This window comes from Festucalex cinctus, chromosome 4, assembly GCF_051991245.1.
Source record: "Festucalex cinctus isolate MCC-2025b chromosome 4, RoL_Fcin_1.0, whole genome shotgun sequence".
Lineage (NCBI taxonomy): Eukaryota > Metazoa > Chordata > Actinopteri > Syngnathiformes > Syngnathidae > Festucalex > Festucalex cinctus.
This window is the reverse complement of record NC_135414.1, coordinates 19015962-19043073: the sequence shown is the minus strand read 5'-3', so window position 1 is coordinate 19043073 and position 27112 is coordinate 19015962. Positions and strand designations below refer to the sequence as shown.

The window sequence follows — 27112 nt, the reverse complement described above, 5'->3', positions numbered from 1 at the left end:
GTTTCTTGACCTCCATTCACGTTCTTCTTCTTCAAAATAAGAGTCAAAAGTTGGACATGAAGTAAATGTAATACAATTATGAAGCAACTGTAAACACTGAAGTGTACACATTAAATACATGGGCAGTGTTGTTTGTTTGACTTCAAGTCGAGGATAAGACCAAAGTTTTCATTTTTAAGTGAATCATAAAACAACACTAAAATAGAGTTTAAAAAAAAAAATCAGCTGTTAACATTTGTGACCTCTGGTTTTAAAGTAGTCAGGTTTCAGAGGAGGGTTGGCTTCCCAACAGGGTCCCGATTTTTTTTTTCTTCTTTTTTTTTTAACAGTGGTTACAAAATTGAGCTGAAAAATTCAGCTGTCAGAATGTGTTACATGTAACACAATTCTAATTTAATTTAATGAATAGTTAGGTAGACTCTACTTAGTCATGATGGTGGTACTTGGAGAATGAAGTATTTTTTTCAGTTGGTGCAGTACTTGATGTAAAATGTCTCACCGGTTTATGAGGAAATGGTTGTGGACTTGTGATTTACAGCACATAAATTAATTGATAAGCACGTGGTTTATTCAAGGCGTCACATTTTATTCCACATGAGGCCGCTAGGGGAACCTGTTCCACTTCACTCCCCAAACTTTTCTCGTGGCTTCAAAGTGGGCGGTGGCCTGTCCCGTCCTCCAAACGTCATTTTTGAGACACAATTGGTTTGCGGTAACACGAGCACTTCCTTTTACCAAACTGGACGCCAATTAGCGGGGAACACAAACTGGTGAGCACTTAACATCAATATAAATTTGATGCATCTTGCGTTCCATCAATTTGCCCGGCGAGGCACAAACGTGTTGCCAATGTTTGTCTTGTGTGCGCCAGTGTTCAGTATTGTTGTGTGATTTGCTCGTTGAGAGCCAAAGCAAAAAATGGAGTGGCGCCAGCAAAGCACTTACAGCTGCGCAGATGCCTTCAATGAGGCTCAGCGTTGGATTGAGGTGAGTGAGATGTTCAATTAGTTTTGCCCTGGTTTATTTTGTTCGTACAAAACACAACCGGTCACGTGTACGTTTATTTGGTTCATTCGAAAACTCGATAAGTGTGCTTATGATGACGGCGATACGTTAATTTATTATTTTATGAATACTACAATTTCTGTAATTATTTAATGAGTATTACTCAGTCAACCTGTTTTTGGAGAGAGTGATTGATACTAATGCAGATTTGTGTGAATGTGATTTCAAATGCTCTACTTTCCTTGAACTGGCTGCTGTCCAAGCATTGCACATTTTTTCAAATCTGCAGGACGGCCAATCAATTCAAAGTAACGAACCCTAGTAAATGTTGACCAACTCTAAATAGGGTGTCAGTTGTCCTACTGGATCATAATGAGAGTGTGCACATCGCTGGTTGGCAGAAAGCCCATGCCAATCTTGCATTCCCCGGCCCTGTCAAATAAAAGGATGGAAGTGTGCGCGTGCGTGTATCAGGCATGAGGAATCCAGGGCGTATTGATACTAATTAGTTTGTGAATGTTGTTCTAAATAGACCCTGTGCCAAACCCCATCAAAAAATTGCAAAATAATGTTTTGCAGGATAAACTGTAGGAGGAGATTGTTTGGACTCAAAATATGAGTCTGAGCAGTGTCATCTATTTAAACAGTTCAGTTTGTTAATCAATATTGGACTTAAATAACTTTTGTGGATTGATGATGGGGGGGTTTCAAATGTAGAATATTTTTACAGGTACGTTTGCAGCTTTCAGTCAACTAATAGATATTCATTGTCTAATGTGACCTTTGATCAATGTAAGATTGGTGCCATAGCCAGTAGAGTATGAAGACGACTTGATTTGCAAGTAATTGTGGTATCGCCCGGGGGGGTGCGAAGGGCAAAGCCAACAGGGCGTCCTCCTTGGGGGTGAAATCCTCAGCACCAAGAGCAACACATAAATAAATAAATTAATTTAAAAAAAAATTTGAACTTGTCTGAAGAATTGTTTTTGGGGCATGTATGTTGTGTGAACGTTGCTTAATTTGCATATAACAAGGCATCCTGCTGGGACAGAATGGAGCATAAATGAGAATATATTTCGGGGTGTGGCCACTGGCACTGCCTTATTAATAATGGCACTACACACGAAGTGTTAGCAGATTCCTGTTAATTGTTGAGCTGAATGGCATTTTGTGTCCTCATTACTAAGTCTTGTTTGCTCTCATTAATAATTTGGGCTTTGTTTAACTTTTCTGCACTTGAAGTGTTTTTTTTTTTTTTTTTCTGCATTCTTTTACAGCCTGTTGAGTTACGAGCCCATTCTCCCTTCACGTGTGACATTTTCATAACAATTCTGTTGTATTTCTGGGCTTCAATCTGTAAATTAACATTGAAGACGCTACCTCAAATGGATGCGGGCCATAGACCAAACTTCCTTAGACTTAGACTTGACTTTATTGATCCCTCTGGGATGGCTCCTCTTAGGATCAAAGTATTATCGATGTTTTGAACTACACAATTTCTCTTGCCTTTTTGTATTTTAGGAGGTAACTGGAAAAAGTTTTGGCTGCAGCGACTTCCGAGCAGCTCTTGAGAATGGAGTCCTGCTTTGCGAGTGAGTCCTCATGTTGTTCTGTTGATACGTAGCCTAATTGTGGCTAATACCTTTACTGATAAAATGTTGCTGAATTATACTATATGGTTTAAGATTTTAAATACTGTTTTGTTCTTCCTCTTAGCCTGATCAACCAGTTAAAACCTGGAATCATTAAAAAACTGAACCGACTTGCTACTCCCATCGCTGGCTTGGTAAGTGTTCGAAACAATATTTCCAGTATAACCTTGTGGAAAGTATGCTTATTTGACTTTATCCGAGTAAGATGGCACCTAATCACCAGGGAGCTTTGACATTTGTTGTAGATTCGTGTCCAACGCCTTGGGAGAAATTGTGCTGCAGTTGGGCAAATGATTGTGATATTCCTTTTTCAGGGTGATGACCCCCAACGTCTGAATATGTTAAGTTGTTTTTAACGCAGACAGATTTTGATTTTGGCTCCAGGCTGTGTACACGGCTTAATTCAAATTTCTACAACTGCCCAAAGCAAGCTGATGGGGGAGGAATCAATTTCTGTGCCAACAACCGGGCCCAATAAATAGACAGGGGCTTATGTGGTTGAGATATTCAGGGTGATAGTGTACGTTAGCTGCAAATAATCGACCCCTACATATTGAACATACTGTACAAATTTCCCACAGGCAGTTTGTAATGTGCCACATTGTGACCAGTGGCACAATCTGTTATCAGTTGGAGCAAATACCACATTTAAAAAGACGTTCTACAAATATACAGCAATAATTATTTTACCAGCAATTCATAAAACATTTAATGTTGACTCCTCTTTAATGTAGTGATTTCATTTTACAAATTAAGTTCGTTGTGGATTTGGCACACATTCGATTTCTAAGTGACAATGTTTTCTTCAGTTGCTAATGTTTCTTATCTGTTTTGAATTGTGATCCACAGGATAACATAAACGTTTTTCTAAAAGCTTGTGGGAAACTGGGATTGAACGAGTCGCAGCTATTTCACCCAGGAGACCTGCAGGACCTGTCAACTCGAGCAATAGCCAGGTGTGGTTATTTTTTATTTTTATGTATTTTTTATTTTTTATTTTTTATTTTATTTTAATTTTTTTGTTTGGTTTTGTTTTTTACTAGCCTAACACGGTCGTTCTCAAATAGGGGCTTGAGCCCCTCTGGGCGGGCGCAGTGCGATGACGAGTGTTTGTGTTGGGTGGGTGGGGTGGTTGTGTGTTCCCAGTGTTTTTTGTTTTTTTGTTTTTTTTAATTTATTTAATTATTTATTTATTTTTTAAGCTATACTATGATAAAGTAATTAAACATCCATTACAGTAGATGGCAGTGTCGCTATCATCGTCAGTGTGCAAGAATTAGCTCATCCGTAGAGGTGTACGTTGAACAATTTTATACACAAATGATACTATTTATTAGGGGTGTTAAAAAAATGGATTCGGCGATATATCGCGATACTACATCGCGCGATTCTCGAATCGATTAAAAAAAAATTGATTTTTATTTATTTTTTAATTTTTTTTATTTTATTTTTTTAAGAGCTCAGAATTGTTCATTCGGTATTCATCATTGCCTTTTTTTTTTTTTTTTTTTTTTTTTTTTTTTTGTGTGAATCGATTTTTAAACTTCCATTTTTAATGGAAAAATATTCAACAAAACGTCTGACTTCGGGTTAGGATTCACACCTTGAGAATGGAAGAATGTTATATGAACGGAACATTAAGCCATAATATTTTATCTTAATGCTGTTCAAACATGAAACAGATTACAACCTCTATAAGACTGAAATTTCAGATAAATAAATAATACATTTTCATATAAATCTTACACTCTACAAGCTTACTGATTAGTATTTTCTAAATTTGAATGAAAAAAAAATCGCAACAATCGACTTATAAATTCGTATCGGGATTAATCGGTATGGAATCGAATCGTGACCTGTGAATCGTGATGCGAATCGAATCGTCAGGTACTAGGCAATTCACACCCCTACTATTTATAGTTGGGGTGGGTGGGGTTGCGTAATAATTTCTTCTACTTTTCAAGAAGATATACCTTTTATGCAACTGTATTACACTAACACAATTCTCCTTTGTAAATTATTGAGCCTGTCCATATTTTCAAAAAACAAAACAAAACCATTGCTTTTACTTTAAGGACATGTATACAAAAATGTGCCATGTAAATGAGGGACCTACGACGCCCCCCCCCCCCCCCCCCCCCCCCCAATGATCAGTCTATTCAGGCATTTTTCTTTTTCTTTATTGTAGGCGAAATGACAGCAGTCGAAGACTGAAAAATGTAAGTAACATATGTGACTTTATTTTTCCAGGTTTCTTACTTTCGTCACATTTTGCAAGTCACACATTTCTTCTCCAATCTGTAGCAGTAGCACTGCAGTCTAAAGTGCATATATTGAATAAAGGTGCCATAATAGCTGTTGTTCTCTTCACCCAGCAGGCGCACACGAGCTTTTGATTGGGAGGCACGTGAAACGGACTTGCATGCACGGTTGTTATTTTACATGTTTTTCAGCTGATGGAGCCGCATAGTTGCGTCAGAAGCCTCATTTGAATTCACACACTGGTTGACCACATGCACACATTAATGAGGCTCTTTGTTAGTGGCCAGTCTCTTTCAAAAGGGCTGTACCCTTCTTTTTTTTTTTCTTTCTATTAGGCAATTGGGGTCAATTTGTGTCTATTGAAATTCAGCTAGATGAAGGTATTTGATCATGCACTTTTAATACACACAGTATATTTGGTATGCAACTCAGTGTTTTTGTTTCATACTCGAGATGTGATGAAACACCTGTTTTTGAATCATAATAATTTTCTTATTGTAAAATTAATGAGCAGTAGAGTGCAGGTAAGAGAATCCTCTGAGAAAGTTTTTTTTTTTTTTTTTTTTTTTCTTTTCCCTTCCCTTGGCTTGTTGGTCTTGCAGGTTTCCTCTCTCTAATTATGACTGCAGTTGTGACATAAAATATTGTATAAAAGTCTCGTTAAAGCATTAAACACTCTTTTGTTACCAGAGACTAATGCAGTATCTCAAATGAGAGATTCAAAAAGTCCAGTAAGTTTTTTGTGAAAATAAATAACATATCCCAACAACTGATGTATATTGCAGGGATTGTCCTCAGATGTGTTTTCTTTGCTGATGCCACGTTAGTCAGGCGCTGTATAACTCGCAGGGTTGCAATATTCGCACATCAGTGCACAATCACGTTTGGTCTTCCACATGACATTTTTGATAATGAAACTGCACAGCTTTTTGCCGATATTTGTCAGCATGCTTCCTTTTCAATTTGACTAGGAGAAGCTCAAGAAGGAAAACATTGTCTGCAACATTAAGATTTTGCAGCAGCTTTTTTGTTTTATTTTTACAAGTGTAAGAAAAATCACACCTTGTGAGCTCTTCATAGCATTTCTTCATGCAGCATACTGGTGGTGTCTGTTTCCTGGTTTTCTTTTTCTTTTTAGGTCACGGTCTTTCATCTGCCAAAAAAAAATACATTTTCCAAAAGTAGCAAACTTTTTTTTTTTTTTTATACACTCTCAAGCCGAGTATTGAATAAAATGGCAAATAGCAACCTTTTCTTCCAGCAGAGAGTTTGCTTTGTTTTGGTTCCACAATTTCAAAGTGATTGCACACATTTGTCTCTTCTATTTCAGGTTCTTATCACAGTCTACTGGTTGGGACGTAAGGCGTACCTCGACGATTGCTACAATGGTGCTCATCTTAACTTCAAAGCTTTTGAAGGACTGTTAGGATTGGCTTTGTCCAAGGTTGGATCCATTTCTTGTTTTGTGTATTTGAGCAAAAACGCTAACGCTGTCGTCTTCCGTCAGTCTCTCGATGAGGGCAGTAATGCGCTTGTGAAAGACGGTGCCTACCAAGAGGGCAGTCATCAAGAGGGGAAAATGAGCCATAAGAGGGAGAATTCAGTGGACAGCCTGGATTCTGCAGACTCCAGAGCCCCACATGCAAACAGTGAAGGTGCGCGTTTGTATCGGATGTTCTCCAGATTTGTTTCGATTCTTGCTTTCATCACAGTCCTTCTCACTTCAAAGCCTTCTTCTGTCTGACTGGATTTACCAATAAATGTCCATAATACAAATAACTACAAAGGGGTAAAGGTTGTCCTTCTAGTTATGGACATTAAACTTGCGAACGTTTGCAGATATGAACGCTGACTAATGTCAATCAGTGACATAAAATGCCATCTTGTCTTGTATTTATTTATTTTTTTTAAATATGTATAGACTGTATACTGTATATGATTAGATTTTAATATATTATATTTGTAGTATATTTTAATTTAATAAATTGTAATTAGATTTTAATACTTTTTATTTTTCATATATATATATTTTTTAATTTAATAAAATTTAACTAAAACCAAATTTCATATGCCTTGACTTACAAGCGGCCTCTCGGAAGTTGTATATAAAACTATAATCCACTTTGCACAATGCTAATGAAATCACTGTTTTGTTAGTCGTGCTTCATGAACCAGAAAATAGCCAGCTACAGTACATACAACGAAAAATCGGCACTCCCCACTTTTATTTCCGTTACATTTTATGGATTTGCTAAAATACCAACTAACGATGCCAAAGACCTTTACACAGTAGGCTTGTATTTTCACCTCAAATATTAGTGACTCAAATTTTAGAAAAACGGCTCTGGATGAAGACTTGAACAGCACTAGTAACTAAAGGTGTGCACGTCTGCATGCTTGCTTCAGCTAAAAGGCAGCACACGCTAATGTAAGCCCTCATCTGTATGTGATATTGTCTTCCGAAGGTTGTGGAAGTGATGCGGAAGCTGAGGAAGTATTTAGGATGGAGACCACATGGCGGCAGCAGCCCAAAGGCGATATCCCACCTCCACTCCTACGGAGCAAACAGAAAGAGCAAAACGGAAAAGTAGAGACTTCATTTAGCAGGTACTACATGATTTGTCACAGTGTGAAGCATTTGTTCTGTCTGTTAAGGGCTTATCCTTAATTTTCCATTTTTGTTTTCCAAATACTCGTGCATAATTAAAGTGGCAGAATAACATTCAGGATAGCTGATGGTGGCGCAAATTTAGCATTTTAACCCTCAGATTCATCTTTGGCATCTGTAGCTATCAAAGGTGATTGAATGTTAACATTTATAAAAAGCTAGCTTTCCTAGTAATCAAATCCATATCTTCATCAAGGTCACCATGCAGAAATGTTGTATTTATGCAAGAAGGCTTACCCAAAACGAATTTTCAGTGATAACATCAATCAGTAAACTCATGCGGAGTTCTCCAAGTCACATTACTCCAAATTGCTTTAAACTCGACATCGTCAGAAGAATTCTCAATTATTTATAATGTTGGCTAGGTTTTTAATTATTTATTTTTTATTTTATTATTATTTTTTTAAGACATACAAAACCGATTTTGTTTTTATTCAATGTTTGGGAGTTGGTTTAGAGAGCTAGCCAGTAGATGTTGCTAATGTGCTAACATGACATTTTCTTATCAAGGTTGTCTGGAATTTGTTTGTACAGTTCCTAACGCATTTATATTCCACTTTTTTTTCTTTACAATGAAGCAAAAGCTTGATATCCACTTTTACACAAGAAATCTTGCTGCAAACATTCTTTCTTTTCCTCCTGTTAAATACTGCTGTTGTGTGCTGAAGGCTTGGATCCCAAAGTGCAGACACAAATAAGGTTTTAACTATTTATTCACATAACTTGACTAAATAAAAAACGAGAATGCAATGAAAATCACGAGACGCCAAGCCCCCTTGGGCTGCGGAGACGCACCGAGGAATAGAGGTAATAATCCGGCAACATACACTTTTCTCAGACAGCTTATATAGGCAGTGAATCGATCTCATTGGTTGAGGCTAGACATGCGGGTACCAGTACTGACATGGAATTATCTGATTGGCTGTTGATCCAGTAATTAAAGATCCTTGACATCACATAACATGATATAGCATTACAAATAGTTCTTGACACCACACAACATCACATGGCATTAAAGATTCTTGACATCAAATCAGCGGAAACCTGATGTTGGTTACATCAGTATGAAACAGACACATGACCTCAACTTAACAGGTCATGGACTCAAACTTGACCCAGACGTTGAACCCAGACATGAGACAAGACCCCAAACAAACCTCCTTCATGACTCGAGTCATGACAACTGCTTGGAATAGTGTCACATCTATTCAACTCTAGTTTATCGAGTATGTTGTTACCAATCACTTATTTGATAGATTACTAACATTACATTCATTTTCTCCTGTTTTTGTGTGCAGTAGGAGCAAATCATTGAGTGACATCCCAACGGTTTACCCTTCACGTAAGGTTTCCGCAGAAAAAGATTTTTCTAGCCAGCCCACTGGTGCAGTTCAATGGAGTCAAGAAAAGAAATGGAGGAGCCACAGCGCTACCAGGGACAGTGAAGTCCGGTGGCAAGATGTACGTCAAATGATCGTTAACGTTTACAAGGAATGAAGTTGATTTGTGTGAAACTGGGCTTGCAGTCGGCGTACTGGCTTGTCTGATACTGTAACTAATACACTTTACAAAATATTATTTGGGATGGGTTACTTCCAAAACCAGATATCAGTGCTGATATCAGCCATATTTTAAGGTACGAAGGAACTAGAAAGAGAAGAATAGAAAATAATCTTTCTAATTAGCTTTTTTTTATTCCAGTTATGTTCTCATGGTATCAGTATTTGGTTTCGGCAACAACTCTGCTTGAATACTTGAGTAAAAAGGCAGTATCAAACATCCCTAATATTTATACAATGTTTGCCCATGTCAGGCCTTGACAAAGTGGAAGAACCATCGCAAGAACACAAAGTCCAATCTCCGCAGGAAGTCTGTGGACCGAGAACATGTCATCAACAAGATGACCGATGGAGCTGTGAGCGACCTTGTAAAGAAGGAAACCCACCACAGTGCGCAGCTAGAAAGGTAAGTTGATGTTGGGGGGGGGGGGGGGGTGAGTGCGAGTGCAAGCATACCCGGCAAAATGTGCCACATGTTTTGTAACTTGTGTGAGAGGCTGCTGACCTCACTTGTATGGTGAAGTCCAGTAATGTGACACATCCTCCATCTTTTCTGCTGCCTTCATGACTCTGACTCGTCTTCCATTACATCCCAATTCCCCAGAGACCAGCTGTCAGCACAAAGGCACAGCCCTGCCCCGCACTCTCACTCCACTTCTCCATCAAAGTTCTCCAGCTTTTTTCTCCGGACACATCGTCGAGCTCCGCTGGCTCGAAGCTATGCCACCGAGGTGCATTTTAGCCCCGCCTCTTCTTTTAGCCACCATGACATTTCCCCCGCTCAGGTAAGGTTACTTTTTTTTTTTTTTTTTTTCTTTTGTTCTGTGACTGCACATTTTGTTCAGATTTGACATATGTTTTGAAGCTAGATAACATCTTGTCAACAGCACAGTGTACAACGAACCTTAATTCACAAATCAAATTTTGTGGTTTTCCCCCGCCTCCTCAGTGACCTGCCTCATGTTGCTCAGTAAAGCTGCTGCCCCATTTTGCCTCATTTAGTCATATTCCGCATTAAGAAGATATTTTGAAAATAATTATTACATTTATTTTTCATGTACAAGTAATACCTTCAAAAACACATTTTGCTACTTGCTGTCAATGAAGATAAAACGCGTGCTCAGGAAACAAGTAACAACCAATCATGGCTCAGTGTGCTGTCGTCACATGACCAAACCCAGAAAACAGGTGAGCCATGATTCGTTGTAACTGGTTTCCTTTTTCCTGAGCACCAAGTGGCAAAATGTGTTTTTAAAGGTATTATTGGTAATTATACATGAAGATTAAGTTATCATTAGTGCTGTCACTATTGAAAATTTTTTAATCGATTATTCAATGACTAATCAGATTTATTTTGATTTTGCATTAAAGTGTATTACAAAAGCATTTTTCTGCTTACTGTTTATTAACCAGTGATTAGTGTTTATTTCATACTTTGTGTTCGTATAGTAATTTTTAAAAAAGGGGAATTGATGTTGACATGTTACTGGTTCGGTCAGTTTTCCAAAGTATAAAACAGACGTTTGAAAATGTTTTGTTTTAATTAAACGCAGAAGATAATTGGTCTTCTTTCATGAAGGACTACAGAAAACAGTCAACAATTACTGTTATGCTGAAATCAGAAGATTTGGACAACTTTAAATTAAAAGAAAATGGCTCCAAATGATTACTGGATTATTAAAATAGTTGTTGAGTAATTCTGACAGCTCTAGTTATCACATTAATTCTAGACAAAATGTTAACTTTGTACTGCTGAAAATGCTAAATGAGTGAAGTATCTGTCTAAGAATTGACACACAAGATGTAGGAAAGGATAAGTTTGTACCATTTTGTTGTTGTTGTTTTAACTGCGTATTTTATTAATCTTGTGACTTGAGTTTTAAAGAGACATTTGGCAAAATGAAGGCAACTGCCATTCTCTGGTGCTATGTATTTTTAACCAGTGTTTGTCAATGACACAACTCATTATGTGCTCTGTCGGTCAGTATTTTTTAGAATATTCAGCTTTATCAAATAGTGCGCAATAACCACCAACGATTGAAAATCGTTACTCCACTTGAAATATCAGTACTGTAATGTCTCTTTTCTGGTTGTTGACGTTCAGGCGCACTCAGTCGGAGCCGTGCCTGCCTCTGATGGGAACATCACGGGAGCGGAGACCCATTTTGCGTCTTTGGCATTAAATGGAGCAGCAGTAACCACACCAACACAAGATAACACTTTGAGCTCCCAAACCCAGTTCAAAGCTCAAGACATTTCTGCTCCTGTTCATCCTGTAACCGATGTGAGTCAGCCAGAAAAAGATGCAACCCAAATCTCTTCTCTGGGCGCACCAGTTCCTCGAAATGATGCCGACTCGGATAGCACTGTGGATATCTCAGCTGCTCCTTTCCGAGACCTTTCTGAGCAGAAAGTTGTGTCTGAACTGGAGAGACATGAAAGCCCTTCTGAAATGTCAGGAGACAAAAGTAGATGTCAGGTCGCCGCAGGCGCCAGAAAGTATTTGACCAGAGCTGCTTCTTGGTCGTGCTCAGCCAGCCTTCCTCGTGGTTTCAAACGGTCTGAGGGTTCCTGCCGCCTCTCGTCTGTCGTCACGCCTCGGCCCTTTGGGACCAAGCAGGCCAAGATAGCAACACTGTACAATGTGAGTGTTGTCTATGTAGCGTTGTTGTTTTTGGTGGTGGTATTGGTATTATTAGTATTATTACTAGTAGAAGTATTGTATTATACAGTTAAAGCATTTGTTTACATAGTTTGAAAACTATACTTTGTATGAGTTCCTTGCTTGTTTTTGGGTTTCTGTATGCATTTATTTTGAACAAGCACGTGTTATAGTTCTAAAAAATAAGCCATTACTATGCATTGTTATGTTGTCTATATATTTAAAAAGAATAATCTGAAAAACAATTATTAAATAGAAACATGCATGATTGGTCATTATAAAAATACCAAATTATATTTTTCATGAGTCATTTTCATCTCAATGGAACAGTAAAATGAACCAACTACCTTGTGAAAGACTTTTTAAAATTAGTTACATCTATGGCTATGCATTATGGCCAAAAATAAACTCATATAAACTCCCCCCAACCCCCGGTTATTCAAGGCGATTAAGATTTTAATCTAATAAACCCAACAAGCAGTTATCGAAAGCTTTCATTTATTCAAAAATAATTCCTGTGCAAAATATTCAGATAGCAATGATTCTAAATTAGTTTTAACTAACTTGACATTCATAGTTTGTGCCTAAATGCCACAATTAAGTAGTTGTAAACCACCCATCCAGCATTCTGCCACTTGTGCAAAATTACACCTCTCAAAAAAATTTGGTTGTAACAGAACATAACAGCTTGCATCCCTTTTGCTATCATTACAAATGTACCATTATTTCTATACCAATTAGCCTGCATGTAAAGTTTAAAATGATAACAGAATTCTGTTACCTCCATCCCTCCTCTAGCCTACTAAGTATAGCTCTGTGATGTTGTAGTAGAAATTGCATGAACAATATAATATTTTGGAGCTGTAAACAAAACAATCAGACAGCAAAGCAGTTCACACAGCAGTACTTCTGGGCTTCTATTTTATACCTGTGCAAGTCACGCCCCATTATCCTCACTAAAACGTAGGCTGTGCTCTGACTACCGTTATTTTCTCTTACCACAGGCAAGATGGTCTCGCTTGACTTTGACTTTCACCCTCTGATTTAATCAAACAGGAACTATGTCCTGCCCTGACCCAAAATGAAGTTATGTTTAATCGGTCATTATTAAACAAGTCTGGACATCAATTCGAGACTATTTAAGAGTCTGTCCGGGTATGTGTAGTGCCCATGCGGCTGCAAAGGCTACGTTCATGGAAATTAACATAAGAGAATGTTTCCTTTTGTGCGTGGCTGGCCTGCTTTGACTGTGTGATGTGAGTACCGTTTTCCCCATTAATAATATATGCAGCTGTGTCAGTTGACAGAAAGTCTTTATCTTGCTTATTAGCGTACCCAAGGTGATGCGTTATATTTGTGCTGGTTTTAAATCCACTTCTGTTGGTTCACTCAGGTAAACGACAACCAGAGCCTGACGAGGTCTAGCGAAGGAGGGGACACTCCTTCCCCACCTGCTAGTGCGACACTCAAAAGACAGACCGCCAGGTCTTATCTGAGAGGAGGTCCAGTGCAGGCGGTCACTCATGTAGAGCAGACTGCTTCAGCAGAGAGAGGGTGGATGAGTCTCTCTGACCGGACCGATTGCCATCAGCTTCAGTCCCAACAATGTGCAAACATGCAACGCCAACACAGCGCACCCACAAGTCTGCCAAGTAGTGCCAGCGTCGATATCGCCGAGGTATGTTTAATTATTGCTGCTGCTCAATTCAGCATCTTTGACACATTTATCTTTTTACTTAATAGTGAGTCAAACAGCATTGTCAACACTAGTAGTGCATATGACAGTGATGGTAGCCAACTCATTGTTCAAACTAAATGAGACAAAAAGAATGAGACAGAGCAGATTTTTCTTTTTAGTTACCGTAAATAAGACTTTTGATGTACAGTAACTTCTCACCTACTTTTAAATGTACTATACTTCTGAAACAGTTCTCTTCAAGTATCTAATTTCCCTCCGGAAAGCGCATGACATTGGATCAGTGGGTATCAACTTGAAGTGTGTGTGTGTTTCCCCCCAGGTAGACCACAGAGACATGAAGATCTGTCTTGCTCCTTTACCAACCAGTAGACCGAACGTTGGTTTCCAGCATTGGGAAGCTTCTCAAGCAAGGGTAAAATGTGCTCATCCAGGTAAAATGTTTTTCTGTTATCGGTCTGTATTTTTTTGACCTGAGTAAGATTTAAAGAAATCCATTTTTTACACAAATGCTGGATGTCACTTAACTCATTCGCTCCCAGCCATTTTCACAGAAGCAATCCCTTTCATTCCCAGGGGCTATTTAACTGGATTAAAGAAAGATTAAAGTCTCTTTATTCAGGGAAAGAAAGTATATTTCTATTTGTTTCCGTTTTGCAGCAATTAGCATTAGTATATAGCTAAGTTTCATCATTATTCACAAATCTGTTTAGAATTGTAATTAAGCTTTTTTTTTTTTTTCCTAATATGATCCTGGTTGATCTCCTTTACTCTGCTGGCCGGTTGTGTAATAACTACCATTTCTCCAACTGTTCTTTGCAGTTGAGAGGCTGCATCTGTATGCTCTGGCATAAAAAAAAAAAAAAAAACACACGTATAAATACGTCTTTGTGACACATAAAACATAGAAATTAGAACGTTTTTATATGTTTTTGGGAGCAAATGAGTTGAATTCATTTCCCATGGCTAAGAAAGATGCATTTTATTGCACGCCAACTTAGTCCTGAAGGGTTTCTATTATTGCTAAGACAAAGGATCATAATGCATTTAGCGTGACATGATATTCAAGATTTGTTTCCAGTTTACTGTATGTTCAATACAGCTTTTAGAGTATTTAGAAGCCAGCCAACCATAAATATTTAAATAGTTTTTATTTTGTGGAAGCTGCAGACTGTTTTGCAAGAATGTTGAGTACCTGGAAAAAAACAAAAACAAAAGCACATCAATTGTTCAAAACGTGCCATCCAAACGGCTTTTATTGAAAGTGAATTTTACGCATGACACACTTTTAAAAGTAGAAGCGGCTTCCTGGAATTGTGCGCATTAACATTTTGGAGCAACTGCCTTCTTCCCAGCTCTGCGACTTTTATTTCTCCATTTGGTCTGAGCAAATAGTTTCTAAAGCGGGTACCTTGTTTGTGTTGTGCTGTGTGTGCCCTTATCTATCTTCATTTTCTTGACGGCCGTCCTTCTCGCGACAGGCGGCCCAGCGGAGCCCTGCCAGCTGTGCGCAGATGACGAGATCCCGACTGTTGATGGCGATCTGGCGGCACGCATGAGCTCCAGCCCGTGGGAGGAAAAAATGACATCTGCCCTGCAAATTGGCACTCGTACCATGGATGTTCCACGTTATGAAAAAAAGGGTGCGTTATATGATCTTTTTGTGTCCAGGATGAACCAATGTGATGGTTCATGCAGGCATGTATTATATTAGCCTAAACCAAAGGTCTGCAACCTGCGACTGTGGAGCCACGTCTGGCTCCCTGTTGATCTCTTACAAAAAAAAGAAAAAAAAAAAAGTAGAAATTATTTTATTTTTTATTTTTTTTACATATTTCTTTATTTTTTTAGATACAATAGTCTTTAACTGATTGATTTACATTTAAAAAAAATATTCAAAAATTTACAGTTCAAATTTTTGTCAGAAAGGGATGAAAGGGAGATGAAAAAGTTTTTAAAATAAAATAGCTAAAAATGTCAAAAGTGACCATAAAATGTTCAAAAAAGCAGAAAATTACCATAGTGTCCATGAAATTGAAAAAAAAATGTCAGAATTGAATAAAGGCAGAAAAGAAAATGTTCAAAAAATACCCATAAAATTCCAAAAAAAGAAGAAAATAAATTACGTAAATTACCGTAGTGTCCACAAAATTACCAAAAAGTCAGAACATTGGTTTCAGAAAAGTCAGGAAAGAAAATGGTCAAAAAGCAATCATAAAAATGTTCCAAAACATAAAAAGAGTTGATGGCCAAAAATGTCAGAAAAATTATATAAAAAGGTAGAATGTGGAAAAATAGACATAACATTTTTAAAAACAGGAGCAGAGGCAGAAAATATGTCCATAAAAAATGTCAGAAATTTGACAGACAGGTATAAAAGTCTAAAAATGTCAATAGTCTGGAAAAAGTACACATACAAAGTCAAAAAACAGAAGAGGAAAGGTAGATGAAAATGTGTACGTATTAAATATTTTTTTGTGATGTGATGCAGCTCTATCACAATCTTAACGTTTTGCGGCTCCAGACACATTTTAGCCTAAAATGGCTCCCTTGACGGGAAAAGTTGCTGACCCCTGGGTTAAACGGTGTACAGGTAGCTACTAGTCAAAATGTGAGTTTGTATGTACAGTATCTATAACAAGTTACTATATTACTGTGGTTGGTTCTTCTACAAGAAATTGTCATTTGAAATGATTGTCTTGTCTTCTGCTACCATGGATTCTTCCCGTTGAGGCTCTGCAGGGTTCAACTCTTCGGTTTACTTATGCGGTAATGTTCTCATGTTTACATTGTGTGCAAAGCTTATAAGACTTCTTCTTGAGATATTGAAACTTTATTTTTCTGTGGCACACAAACGGACCCTGAGCAAATCCACTTTCAATTAAGTCATGCCGGAGCTTTATTTGAAATGTTTCCCTGCTGGAACATTAAAACTGTGGCTATATTAGCAGGTTAGTACATTGATTTATGCACATATTTCCACATCCTGCCATCATGATCCCAGATTAGGAGTAGTAAATTATTGGCTAGGTCTTTTAAAATGAACTGTCTACAAGGTTTAAGCCTTGTTTTATTGAGGCTTTGATTCGCTGCTATTCAACTCGGTGTGTCTTTATAATCTGCATAAACACCTGAAGGAAACTAACTGGGCACTCTTGTGTTTTAAGCACTCGGGTGAATTGCTTCAGTGGAAGTGAAGGTGGGCATTGTCACATCATTTGTGAAAATGGGGACAAAAGTATTGGCATCCGCTTTAGTTAAATGATCTGACCAAGGCCTTTTGGGGAAAGTCTGTGCTGGTGTTTGGTGTAGAACGACTGACTGTCCTCAACCCGATCAAACAACTTTGAGATCATGAGTTTTAATAGTGATTGTGAGCAAATATCTGGAACTACTGACCTCACAAGTTCTTTAAAAGGCCACAATTCCCACAGTGCACTCAAAAATGTTTGAAATCTTCCCACACATTTAGCAAAGTATAGGGACCAACTTTTCTACACTTCTGACTTCTTATACTAGGGCCTTCAACAGTCATATTTTATAATGCATTGTATGGTCATACTGTATATCAGACTATGCCATCAGATTCTGCATTTGACTTAGTAAAGATTTTTTTATTATTATTTTTTTTAACCATGAAAATGCTAAAGAATGGGGATAGGCACTGGACCTGCTTGCAAATAGCAACGATCTGTCCATCCAATACTTGACTCCCATTAAAAATGAATAAATGAATTAGAAAATTGGGTGTATGACAATTTTAATCCAAAAAACAATATTTCATAGACTGGGTTACACTGCCAAGTCGTATTTCCCATGTAAAATGGGTGTTGGCTCGACAAAATGTTTAAGGGGGGGGGGGGGGGGAGAAAAAAAATACTCTGATTCAAAAATGTTATTTTCAACTTAAAGGTAGAAATTTAGCAGCCAAATGTTACTTATATATATATATATATATATATATATATATATATATATATATATATATATTTGAAGCTTTAAAATTTTGTGTTAGCAATTTAAATAGCGAATATTTCCATTGCACTGATAGCCCCGTTTTTGCAGAATGTGTGGCATGCTGAATTTATAATGTTCCTTTTTTTAATTCTTTTTTTAATTTGGCACTTTTTCCTCACACAGGCGGTTCCGAATCTGCAATATCAGATGTAAGTCTCCACCATTTGATCAAGAGAGGCTTGTGTGTGTGTATGTGAGCGATCATGTCCAGTCTGTGCAGCTCCAGGTGCCATCCCTCACCCCCTCCTCATCCAGCTGGTCATGGGACCTGGAAGGCGACCACAAGCGTCAGCAGAAGTGGCAGGAAGAACAAGAGCGCCTCCTGCGGGTAAACACTGCAACCGGCAGCCTGGCGAGTCAGTAAGACGCAAATATCGTGAGATGTTTTTTTTTTTTTTTTTTTTTTTTCTTTTTTTTTTTTTTGTGTGTGCGTGTTGTGTTGTTTAGGTGCAATATGAGCGAGATCAGCAGAGGCTGGAGGCTGAGTGGCAGAAGGCAAAACGCGATGCAATTGAGGAGGTGTGTAGGAGGCTGCCTGTGATGCTCTAGTCAAAGTTGTTTTTCTAATTTGATGTAGGCCTACATTTACTTGTGTAAATTAGAGTATCAGTCTGAGATGCTTATTCCTGTGTGGCCAAACGGTTTACATCCTATCCATCCATTAGTCTTTTTCTTTTCTTTCATTCTCATCAATGGGCTCCAGTGATCCATGCTGGAATGGTTTAATGAACCATTGATTAAATTGAAGGTGTCAAATTAAGCTGATCTATCTCTATATCTCGATCTCGATCTCTAGCGCTCTCTATCTCTCTCTCTACACCCCCCCCCCCCCCCCAAAAAAAATGGTACTGATTAGAATCCAGTGGGAACTCGGGAGTTCTCTTTTTTTTTTTTTTTTTTTTTTTTTTTTTTTTTTTTTTTTTTTTTTTTTTTTTTTCTCCAACCTACTTAACATCCCTGTGTTCAAGTTTCTACAGAAATGTAATTTGTTGTTTCAGAATAACTTTGGAATGTGCAATGTTGAGACCCCTCCAGGGGGGATTCCTCCGCACGGATTGACCAAAATAAAGGAGCATAGCCCTGAAGAACTCGGGCTTAAACAACACAAAGACACACAGAATTGGTAAAGCCTTATTTTTTTTATTATTATTATTTTAAAAGAATGCTCACTACCACAATTTGACTTTTGACTGGCTAGCCCACTTTTCATCACCTGCTCACTACTCATTTTGACTTTATCCCCCCCATCCTCTTGACGACTTAATGCTAATATGACACTTCAGGGCTGAGGGGGCCTCTGGCTTTGCGCAGCTCTCTCTTGCACACAGGTCAGAACAAATAGACTTCCCATCCTTGGCCGCCTTATCAGCCAATGTATTACTTGCAACATTTTATTTTACTCCAATCTTTTCAGCCAATGTTTGCAAATATTGAGTCTCTTCCCCTCCCTTAGGGCAAAGTCGATGTCTACTCCAGCACTATCTGGTTCATACAAACAGCCAAAAGGTTAGCCCAACTTCTCCTTGTAAACGATCTATATTCTTATGGAGGACCAAAACTACAAATGCATAAATGACTAAATAAGTAAAAGTGGGGCGGCATGGTGATGAGTGGTTAGCACGTCCGCCTCCCAGTACTGAGGACTCAGGTTCGAGACCAGTTTCCGGCCTTCCTGGGTGGAGTTTGCACGTTCTCTCCATGCCTGCGTGGGTCTTCTCCGGGTACTCCGATCTCCTCCCACATTCCAAAGACATGCCTGGCAGGTTAATTGAGCGCTTTGAATTGTCCCTAGGTGTGCTTGTATGGATGGTTGTTCGTCTCTGTGTGCCCTGCGATTGGCTGGCAACCAGTCCAGGGTGCGCCCCGCCTACTGCCCATATGGCCAGCTGAGCTATGGCTCCACCGCGCCCCTTGTGAGGAGCAAGCGGTTCAGAAAATGGATGGATGGAAGTAAAAGTGAAAATAAAAAACTAATATAAAAATATAATTGAAAATTTAAATTTAAAAAAAATTAATAGAAATTAAAATGAAAGCAAAAATCAATACATAAGTAATAGATTCAAAAAAATACATACATAAATAGAAATACTCTACTCTCCCATTTATTTATTTCACGTGAGGGAGCGGTCCTAAATGTGTCTTGGGTTGGACTCCGCCTTCATTTGATTAACATTTCATCCTGACAGCATCCTCAGCATGAAATAAATGTGAGAACAGAGGGTTTTTATTTATTGATATTTAACTATATTTATATATATTTTTAATCTTTTTTTTATTTTTTTTTAGCTTTTATTCATATATGGATATTTTTTCCCCCCCGTTTATATTTTATTTTTTGTATTTAATTTTTGAATTAAATTTGTTATGAACGTGTTTGTTTTCTTATTTATTTATTTTAGTCTATTTTTAATTTTGGCAGTTTTGGTCCTCCATATATTCTTACTGTTATAGATGTTGAACTTTTTTTTTATTTATTGTCCAGATGATGTGAGGAAAAGGAAAGAAGAATCTCTTTCCAAGGCTGAGCTAGAGAGGCAGCAAATCTTGGAGGAGATGAAAAAGAGAACTCAACTTCTGACTGACAACAGCTGGATACGTCAGCAGCGTAGCAGCACTTTTTACAAGGAGCCCATCTACATCGGAACGCCGCTTAAGAGGTTGAGAGCTGCCATTTATTTGTTCATTTGTTATTTATTATAATCCGCTGTGTCAATTGCGCTCGCAGGTACGAGTCTCTTGACACCCTCGGAACGCCTCGCTCAACCTTCACCACGGGTTATCCCCGACCACATTCGGCTGCTGCGGGTTATTGCGGCCCAAGTAGAAACTCCTCAACCCGTTCCAATACAGGATGGAGGTCATCCCAGAGAAAAACGACCACGGACTCTGATCCTGGCAGGTAATGCAAACAGTTGAGCCCTTTTCCCATCCTCGTCGTCATATGGTGTCATTTTATTTTGTGCCAGGATAGTCAGTGGAAGGAGAACTTGCTGTATGTGTGGCGGTCACCTGAGTAGTGGGGCAGCCATGGTTATCGAGGCCCTTAGTCTCTGCTTCCATTTTGCCTGTTTTCAGGTGAGAGGTTAACAAACCAGGGTTGTGGTGTGCTCACCGGAGTGTAGGTCACTGGCAAAATGCAGTCGGATTTGAATGGCTGTTTTCAACGCTCTCCTCTGTTCATCTTCGGCTGAAAGGATTTTCTCACTAGGTTGAAGGGTCGCTCACTAGTGTAGTTGTCCTTCCACACTGTATACACACTTATGATTATAATGGCACTGAAAATTGCTCCATGCACCGCTCGGCTGTGATTAAAGCTGTCTCAGGGTGGTATCCGGGTCATGGCACCAATTGTAAAGTTTTTTTTGTTTTTTTTTCTTATTTTTATTTGCTGTAAGACATACAAACATGGTGAAGGGAACTTTCTTATGTTTCTTCGTCTTCTTCTTCTTCTCCTTCTCTTATTCTTCATCTCTTCTTCTTCTCTCTTCTCGCCTTTTTTTTTTTAATCTTCAAAATAAAGTTAAAGGCAAATTAAGTTAATATGTTTAAGAGTCAAGAAATAAAAAGTAGTTTACTAGAATTACCATCGGTAAAAGAACTCGCAGTGCTAGAACATGATTTTGGAAAAACTAATTGTAATGTGGTGATAATGGTAATAATCACAAATTCTGAGTATGATGCATTTAACTCAAATGTTTAAGTATTTGTCATGTTGTTGGATAAATGTTAATGCTGAAGTGCCACAGATGGCATAGTTGCATCCTGGGAAAGTCCCCACTTGAAGGCTCAGGTACTAAAATGTATAGCCAACCACAACCGCTCTGACCGTGATGAGAGATGAAGCTGCCCAGTTTCTAGTAGTTTGTTTTATTTATTGTTGTTGTTGTTGTTGTTGTTGTTGTTGTTATACTACATTAGTTGTCATGTGGTCATCTGTTTTTTTTTTTTTTTTTTACGTAAACATCATCCTATTAATGCTACCAGAATTTTTTATTTTACAGGGCATTTGAAATGCTCTGGTTTTAGTTGAGTACAGTTTCCAGAGACGTTTTTTTTTTTTTTTTTTTTAAATATACCTTTTTGTGATGAGTGATGGCATAGAACTGAAGTTTCAGTCTTTTGATCAGTCAGGAGGAAGGTAACCTGTGCTGTCCACGTTCTCTTTTTAGATGGCAGTTGTCAAAATGTCCCAAGAAGTTGGCTTTCAACTTTAGCTCACCAGACCTAATTAGAATGGAGACGTAAACTTGACTCACCTTTTGTAACCTTCAGCTTTATAAGACCTTAATATGAATTTCTTTTAGCAACGATATGGCGTCTATAATTAATGTGCAAACAGATCTCTGTTATGTCATTATTAAAAAATAAATAAATGTGTGTGTGCATTAAAACAAAGGCCCCTATTTTTGTCATCTGGACTTCATTTTTTTCTCACTTCTCCCTCCTCCTCAGTGTGTGGGCTGCCAGCAATATCTTGGAAAAACAGACACTGCAGTACAGGTTCGAGTCCGAAACAAGAAACCATACTGTGAGCCCTGTTATTTCCAACTGAAGTGTGAGTATTAGTTACTTTTTTACATAGTGGCCATCTCAACTTTTCAGAAATTAATTATACTTTGAGGTTAACTAACTATCCATCCATACAGTAGATGTTATTTTTCACATGCAAGTGATTCATTTCACATGCAAGTAATTTGAGTCTTAAAACTGATCTGACTAGTTTATCACAAACATTTGGTGTTTATATCATGTAAAACCAAATGTATTTGTTTGACATTTTAGCAACCAATTCCACATTCATATGATGAGAACAAAGCACTCGTGCTTGTCGAGGAAGCTCCAGAGTGGGAAACTCGACACTGGATGAATACAATGTCTACATGACAAGTAGAACATTTTATCAATTTCAATGTATTATCCAATAAATTGTTTAGCGTCTATTTTCATTCTAATATAATTGTTTATTGTGGAACCTAAAACCTAGCTATAGCCATGTATTGTGTACAACCCCTGTTTGGAAGCACGTTTAAATTTGTACAAGGGCACTTTTCCCTCTTTTAAATGTTATCTCACCATGTGCACATTGGTATAGTACTATGACACATTGACAACTGCAATGTTTTGTACTGTATATTTATATATATTTTTTTATTGGGTTTTGCTATACATGTGTACCACCAGGGGGCACATTTCCTAAACAAAGCAATACTCCAGCCACTCGAAGTTGGTGCAAGTAGTACAGTTTTGCACTGTATTTGTCAGTGTCTGTTATTTCAAAGATGAAAGTACTGTCATGTTAATCTGTTATGTGTATTGTTTGTATTAAACTTGGAAAGCAACACATTTGAAATCCCCCAATGTGGCTTCTCATGCCATAACAGATTTAAAATGCTTTCGTGTTTTTTTGCCCCCCCTTTTCTCCAAGATTTGTACAATGGATTTTTTTTTTTTTTTTTTTTTTTTTTTTTTTTGTCATTTAAAGGTTGGAATAAATTCTACTGTTTTACTTTGTCATGAATAAAATCTCAAAGACTGGAACACAACCTTTTATTAGTGTTTTTCCATCAACTGTCTCATCAATCAATATTGGAACATTTTGGCTTTAATTTCAGTTTTTTGGGGGGTAGATCAAGTGACTGAGCAAGATACGGAACCCCAGCTTGCTCCTGATGCAGTACATGCTAGTTGTTTAGTGTTATATAGTAATCACTGACTTTTGAGGTCGCGAGGCCGCCATATTGCTCCTCCAAGAAACGTTTCTCTACAAACGATCCTATACATTTTATACTATTGAAATTGAAGAATATTTGAGACAGCACTTAGTAGAAAAAGCATGATTTATGGTGTTTTGAATTTATTAAACATAAGATGACCAGACATTTTACAACTTGCCCTTAAATACATGTATAAATTATATGCGTAATGATGTTTATTTGTATTAAAGAATTATAACTAATTCAACAAAAAAATGCCTCTGCCAAATCTAATATTGGGGTCTAAGTAAGGAACTGAGCAATAAAAGAAAAAGGTGGTCTTCAAAGCAGCACATAGTCCATTTAATTATTTATTTTACTTGTTAAAAAATACTGACCACCCTGCCACCAGCCATATACTAGGTGCCTACGAGCTATATGTCTCATCTGTACTGTACATATTTATTTTACACAGTAGTCTGCTCGCGAGGTGGGAGTAACAAGATGGCCGCCCTGTGACTTCAATGGCTTGCACTGGCATGTATGGGCTATTAGTTGTCCAGTCATATTTACAGGTCAATATTTGTAAATCAGTATTTAGACTACAATGACATTTTGTATAATCTGCAGAAATGTTTAGAGCCCTAAAGTACTGTAGGGAATGTTTCTAAAGTTAAAATTGTGTTTCATTTGCAGGTTGGCAGATATAAAATAAAATAAACGGAATATTTTAATAAGCTAGTCAACATTTAAATGACTTAGTTGTGCATTGCATGTACTTATTGTTTCTGAGCAACGGTCCTTATCTGTTAACATTCTGTGAATGCAACTCTGCTCTATTCTTGGAGCTAGTCGGATGTTGCGACAAAGTCTGGAACTATCTTTACGGGAAATGAAGCAAGATGGCAGACGGAAGAGTTTTTGGGCCCTGTGGTGCATAAATGGGGAAGTGCTGCTATGTGGCCGTTTGTCTCTTCTGAATCTCTTCAAGTTTCATTATGTGAAACAGCAATACTTATCAGTTGTGCCCATATAGACTCTGTATGCCCGCTATTATATGTGTGTGTATACATATATATATATATATATATATATATATTAGTTTTATTTTATTTTTTTTAATGGAGGGGGGGGGGGGGGATCTTGAGTCTATGGTGAACTCCTGACATGGAAATATTTTGGTTACTTTTATAGCGACATGAATGTTAGTATTTGAGGTTCAAACCATGTCTTGGATTAATCTACAATTGGTTGACACCAACGTAAACAGCTGAAATCGTAACCTTATACTCTGACGGTGCCAATGTAAACAATCTGTATCAAATTGTCAGTACCACTATCATAATTTGACAAAACTGTACAGGTGTACCCCACCCCAAATGTTAATGAGAGCTTTTGGAGCACAAACAAGAAACAGCTAATTAATTGTAATCAAACAATCTAAGTTGATGTTTTAATTGGTGAAAAACATCATAAAATTATGGAGAGAATTCTGTCATCCACATGTTCCCATCCTCAGCATTATGTGGCTAGTTTCCACGACTGTCATTTTTATGATTTCTGACTTCATAGCCGAATTGCAACTTTTGTTTTGGCAGAATATCCTGGGAGTGATTTTTTTTTTCCCCCTGTTAAATCCCATGGGTCAATACTTTTGATCTAATTTTCATGGGAGATGCATTAAATTTGTTTTATGATAGTCCTACTTTTGAGTTGAAAGAGTTTTTCTCCCTCGGAAACCATCACTGTTGACTTTTCCTTAAAAGGTTTATCATCTGTGAGCTGACTCCTTCCTGCTCCAGCCTCCCTTTCAAAACTCTTATCTTTGCAAATGTTTGAATTTTCTTCACTTTTTATCTATAGTGCTGCGGGACTATCGCTGCAGCTCTGGTAAAGCAAGTCTTCAAGTTACAAGTCTTTGAAAGAAATGCAAAATGGAGTCGACTATTTCCAACTTGGGCCTTAGACATTTGTCTGACATTTGTGGGTAAATGAAAAAAGTGAAACATTAAAATGTAATTAATGGGAAACAGAAGAAGAAAGAGGGAGGTTTTTGCAAAATTCAGTCTGCTATATGGTTTAGTGTCAGTCTTGTATGAGCACACTGTGTCAAGCTCATATCAGTGGTGGAAGTGACAGGAAGCAGCGAGCAGTCAGGACATATCTGGCAAGTGTCCTCGCAGTGGAACATCTCTGCTCAACGTTTCCCAGAAAATGTTTGTCAGGGGTGACAGCTAGATGGGGAAGGGAGGGCAAATTTTTCTTTTATGTCCTATAGTGAGTTAATTGATGCCTACACAAATGATGAACCGTAATATGCCAAGAGCAATGTCCACAGTTTATTAATGTGGCAGCATATTGCTTTTGTATAGCAAAAAATGAATGGAACACATCGTGTGTGTGCCAACACGAATGGAACAAATGTGCTTCACCAAAATCCCGTGAAGAACAAGCACCCATACACCCTCGAAAAATCACTCTTAATACGGCCCCCTGGTTTGCTGGTACCCTTTATTAAACATACCGATAAAGTGTAAATGGTTTTAAACACAAAGTTTAAAATAAATAAAAAAAACTAATGGTTTCCTAAACAGTCTGAATGGTCCTTTTTTTTCACTCATTCATTCACACATGTAAGCTTCTGTGAGTGAGTGAAAAAAAAATAAATAAATAATCCGTGCGTGCTTTCAAATTGCCGCGGGAGTGACGTCACGCAGCCGACACATTAGTCCGGCCCCGCTTGTCAATGCGATTGGCTGGAGCGGTGGAAATACTGTCTTTCCACAGAAACATCCCGCTGTTTACAAAACAAACACAAAATGGCAAAATACAGGCTGGGGGGGGGGTTAATAGGACAAAATCACCACCAGAAATGAAGACATGCCATGATCTGTAAATTGAGAAGTAGTTTGTTTGTTTAAATCCTGCATTTAAAAAGTGCCTTTTTCCAGAGTCAAACCGGCAGACTGGCCCTTTAACAAAGACCATTAAGAACGTTTGAGAAACACTGCAACCTTAAACGAACACTGACGTGAAATCAACATCACTAGTGTAGTAAACGTTCATCTCTCAGTGGGATATGGGCTTTACTCAAATTTTTAAAAAGTGTTCTGTGTGAGAACAAGGTTTTCGAAAACACAAATTAAAAACTATTTTGAAATGCCTTAGTCGTAGGTATGGGGGGAAAAGCAGTTTGAACATGGATTTAAACCTCTTTAATTCTGTTTAAAATTTCTACTGCTTTAAATTGCAGTATGTGAAGCATATTGTGTATTATTTTGTGTATATGTGGAATAAATCAGTGATGCTATTTTTCATGTTTGTTCACATATTTGTTTGACATCTAATATTTTTTTTGTCTTATTTAGCCCTCTGTATAATACCACCCTTCCCACCTCCCTCACTTGTGACTCTTTTTTTTTTAAGTCTCATTCATGGGATTTTACAGTACAGTAATATTTTTTGAGCAAATGCACACATCCTGATTTTTTTTTCTTCTTTTTTAATTTGAGACTAAGGTTGAGCTTGCAGAACTCCAACAATTAAACTTGATTTGATTGATTTAAGCTTATTACTATGATGTGATATTCTGCATTCTCTCCCGCCTACTCTCAAAACTACAAAGCAACCAATTGTTTCATGTTTTACTTATCACCTATTTCCTCAGCTGCCGTTAGTGTGCATCAAACACGTACAGTACTTTCAGTTTCAGACCACACCAGCTGGCAGAGCAACCACTCAGAACACTTTTTTTTTATTTTTTTATTTTTTTATTTTATTTTATTTTTTAAATAAACCAGCCTGACCTTGGATAATGAACACAATGTTTCAAGTATACAATTGACATTACAAAACATGTCAAACAAATATGGCTTTTTTTGTTTAATTAAAAAAAAAT

General features: G+C 37.7%; 1 protein-coding gene across 6 annotated transcripts; it reads left to right on the top strand.

The window, feature by feature from the left end:
- Positions 1–663: 663 nt before the first annotated feature.
- Positions 664–22972, top strand: lmo7b (LIM domain 7b). 6 transcript variants are annotated; one of them, XM_077519503.1, is made up of 27 exons: positions 664–770; positions 872–987; positions 2527–2597; positions 2722–2791; positions 3507–3613; positions 4846–4876; positions 6250–6363; positions 6427–6574; positions 7385–7526; positions 8886–9048; positions 9401–9552; positions 9751–9931; positions 11251–11790; positions 13202–13486; positions 13827–13938; positions 14986–15147; positions 17645–17670; positions 17733–17849; positions 17969–18040; positions 18520–18644; positions 18805–18849; positions 18975–19027; positions 20004–20178; positions 20247–20420; positions 20488–20596; positions 21974–22076; positions 22304–22971. In XM_077519503.1, the coding sequence occupies exons 2-27, from the start codon at positions 919–921 to the stop codon at positions 22324–22326; spliced, it is 3369 nt and encodes a 1122-aa protein (XP_077375629.1). In that variant the 5' UTR covers positions 664–770; positions 872–918; the 3' UTR covers positions 22327–22971. The 6 variants fall into 6 exon arrangements, 5 of the variants coding, with proteins under 5 accessions (XP_077375629.1, XP_077375628.1, XP_077375633.1 ...); XM_077519502.1 differs by lacking the exon at positions 664–770 and having other exon boundaries at positions 792–987; XM_077519504.1 differs by lacking the exon at positions 664–770 and having other exon boundaries at positions 793–987; positions 17742–17849.
- Positions 22973–27112: the final 4140 nt, after the last annotated feature.

Excerpts from the sequence above, each read along its gene's own strand:
- lmo7b (XM_077519503.1), top strand. The coding sequence starts at position 919 with ATGGAGTGGCGCCAGCAAAGCACTTACAGCTGCGCAGATGCCTTCAAT. Across the intron at positions 13,939-14,985 it reads GGTAAAATGTGCTCATCCAG|GCGGCCCAGCGGAGCCCTGC; the intron begins GTAAAATGTTTT and ends TTCTCGCGACAG. Across the intron at positions 20,421-20,487 it reads ACGGACTCTGATCCTGGCAG|GATAGTCAGTGGAAGGAGAA; the intron begins GTAATGCAAACA and ends ATTTTGTGCCAG.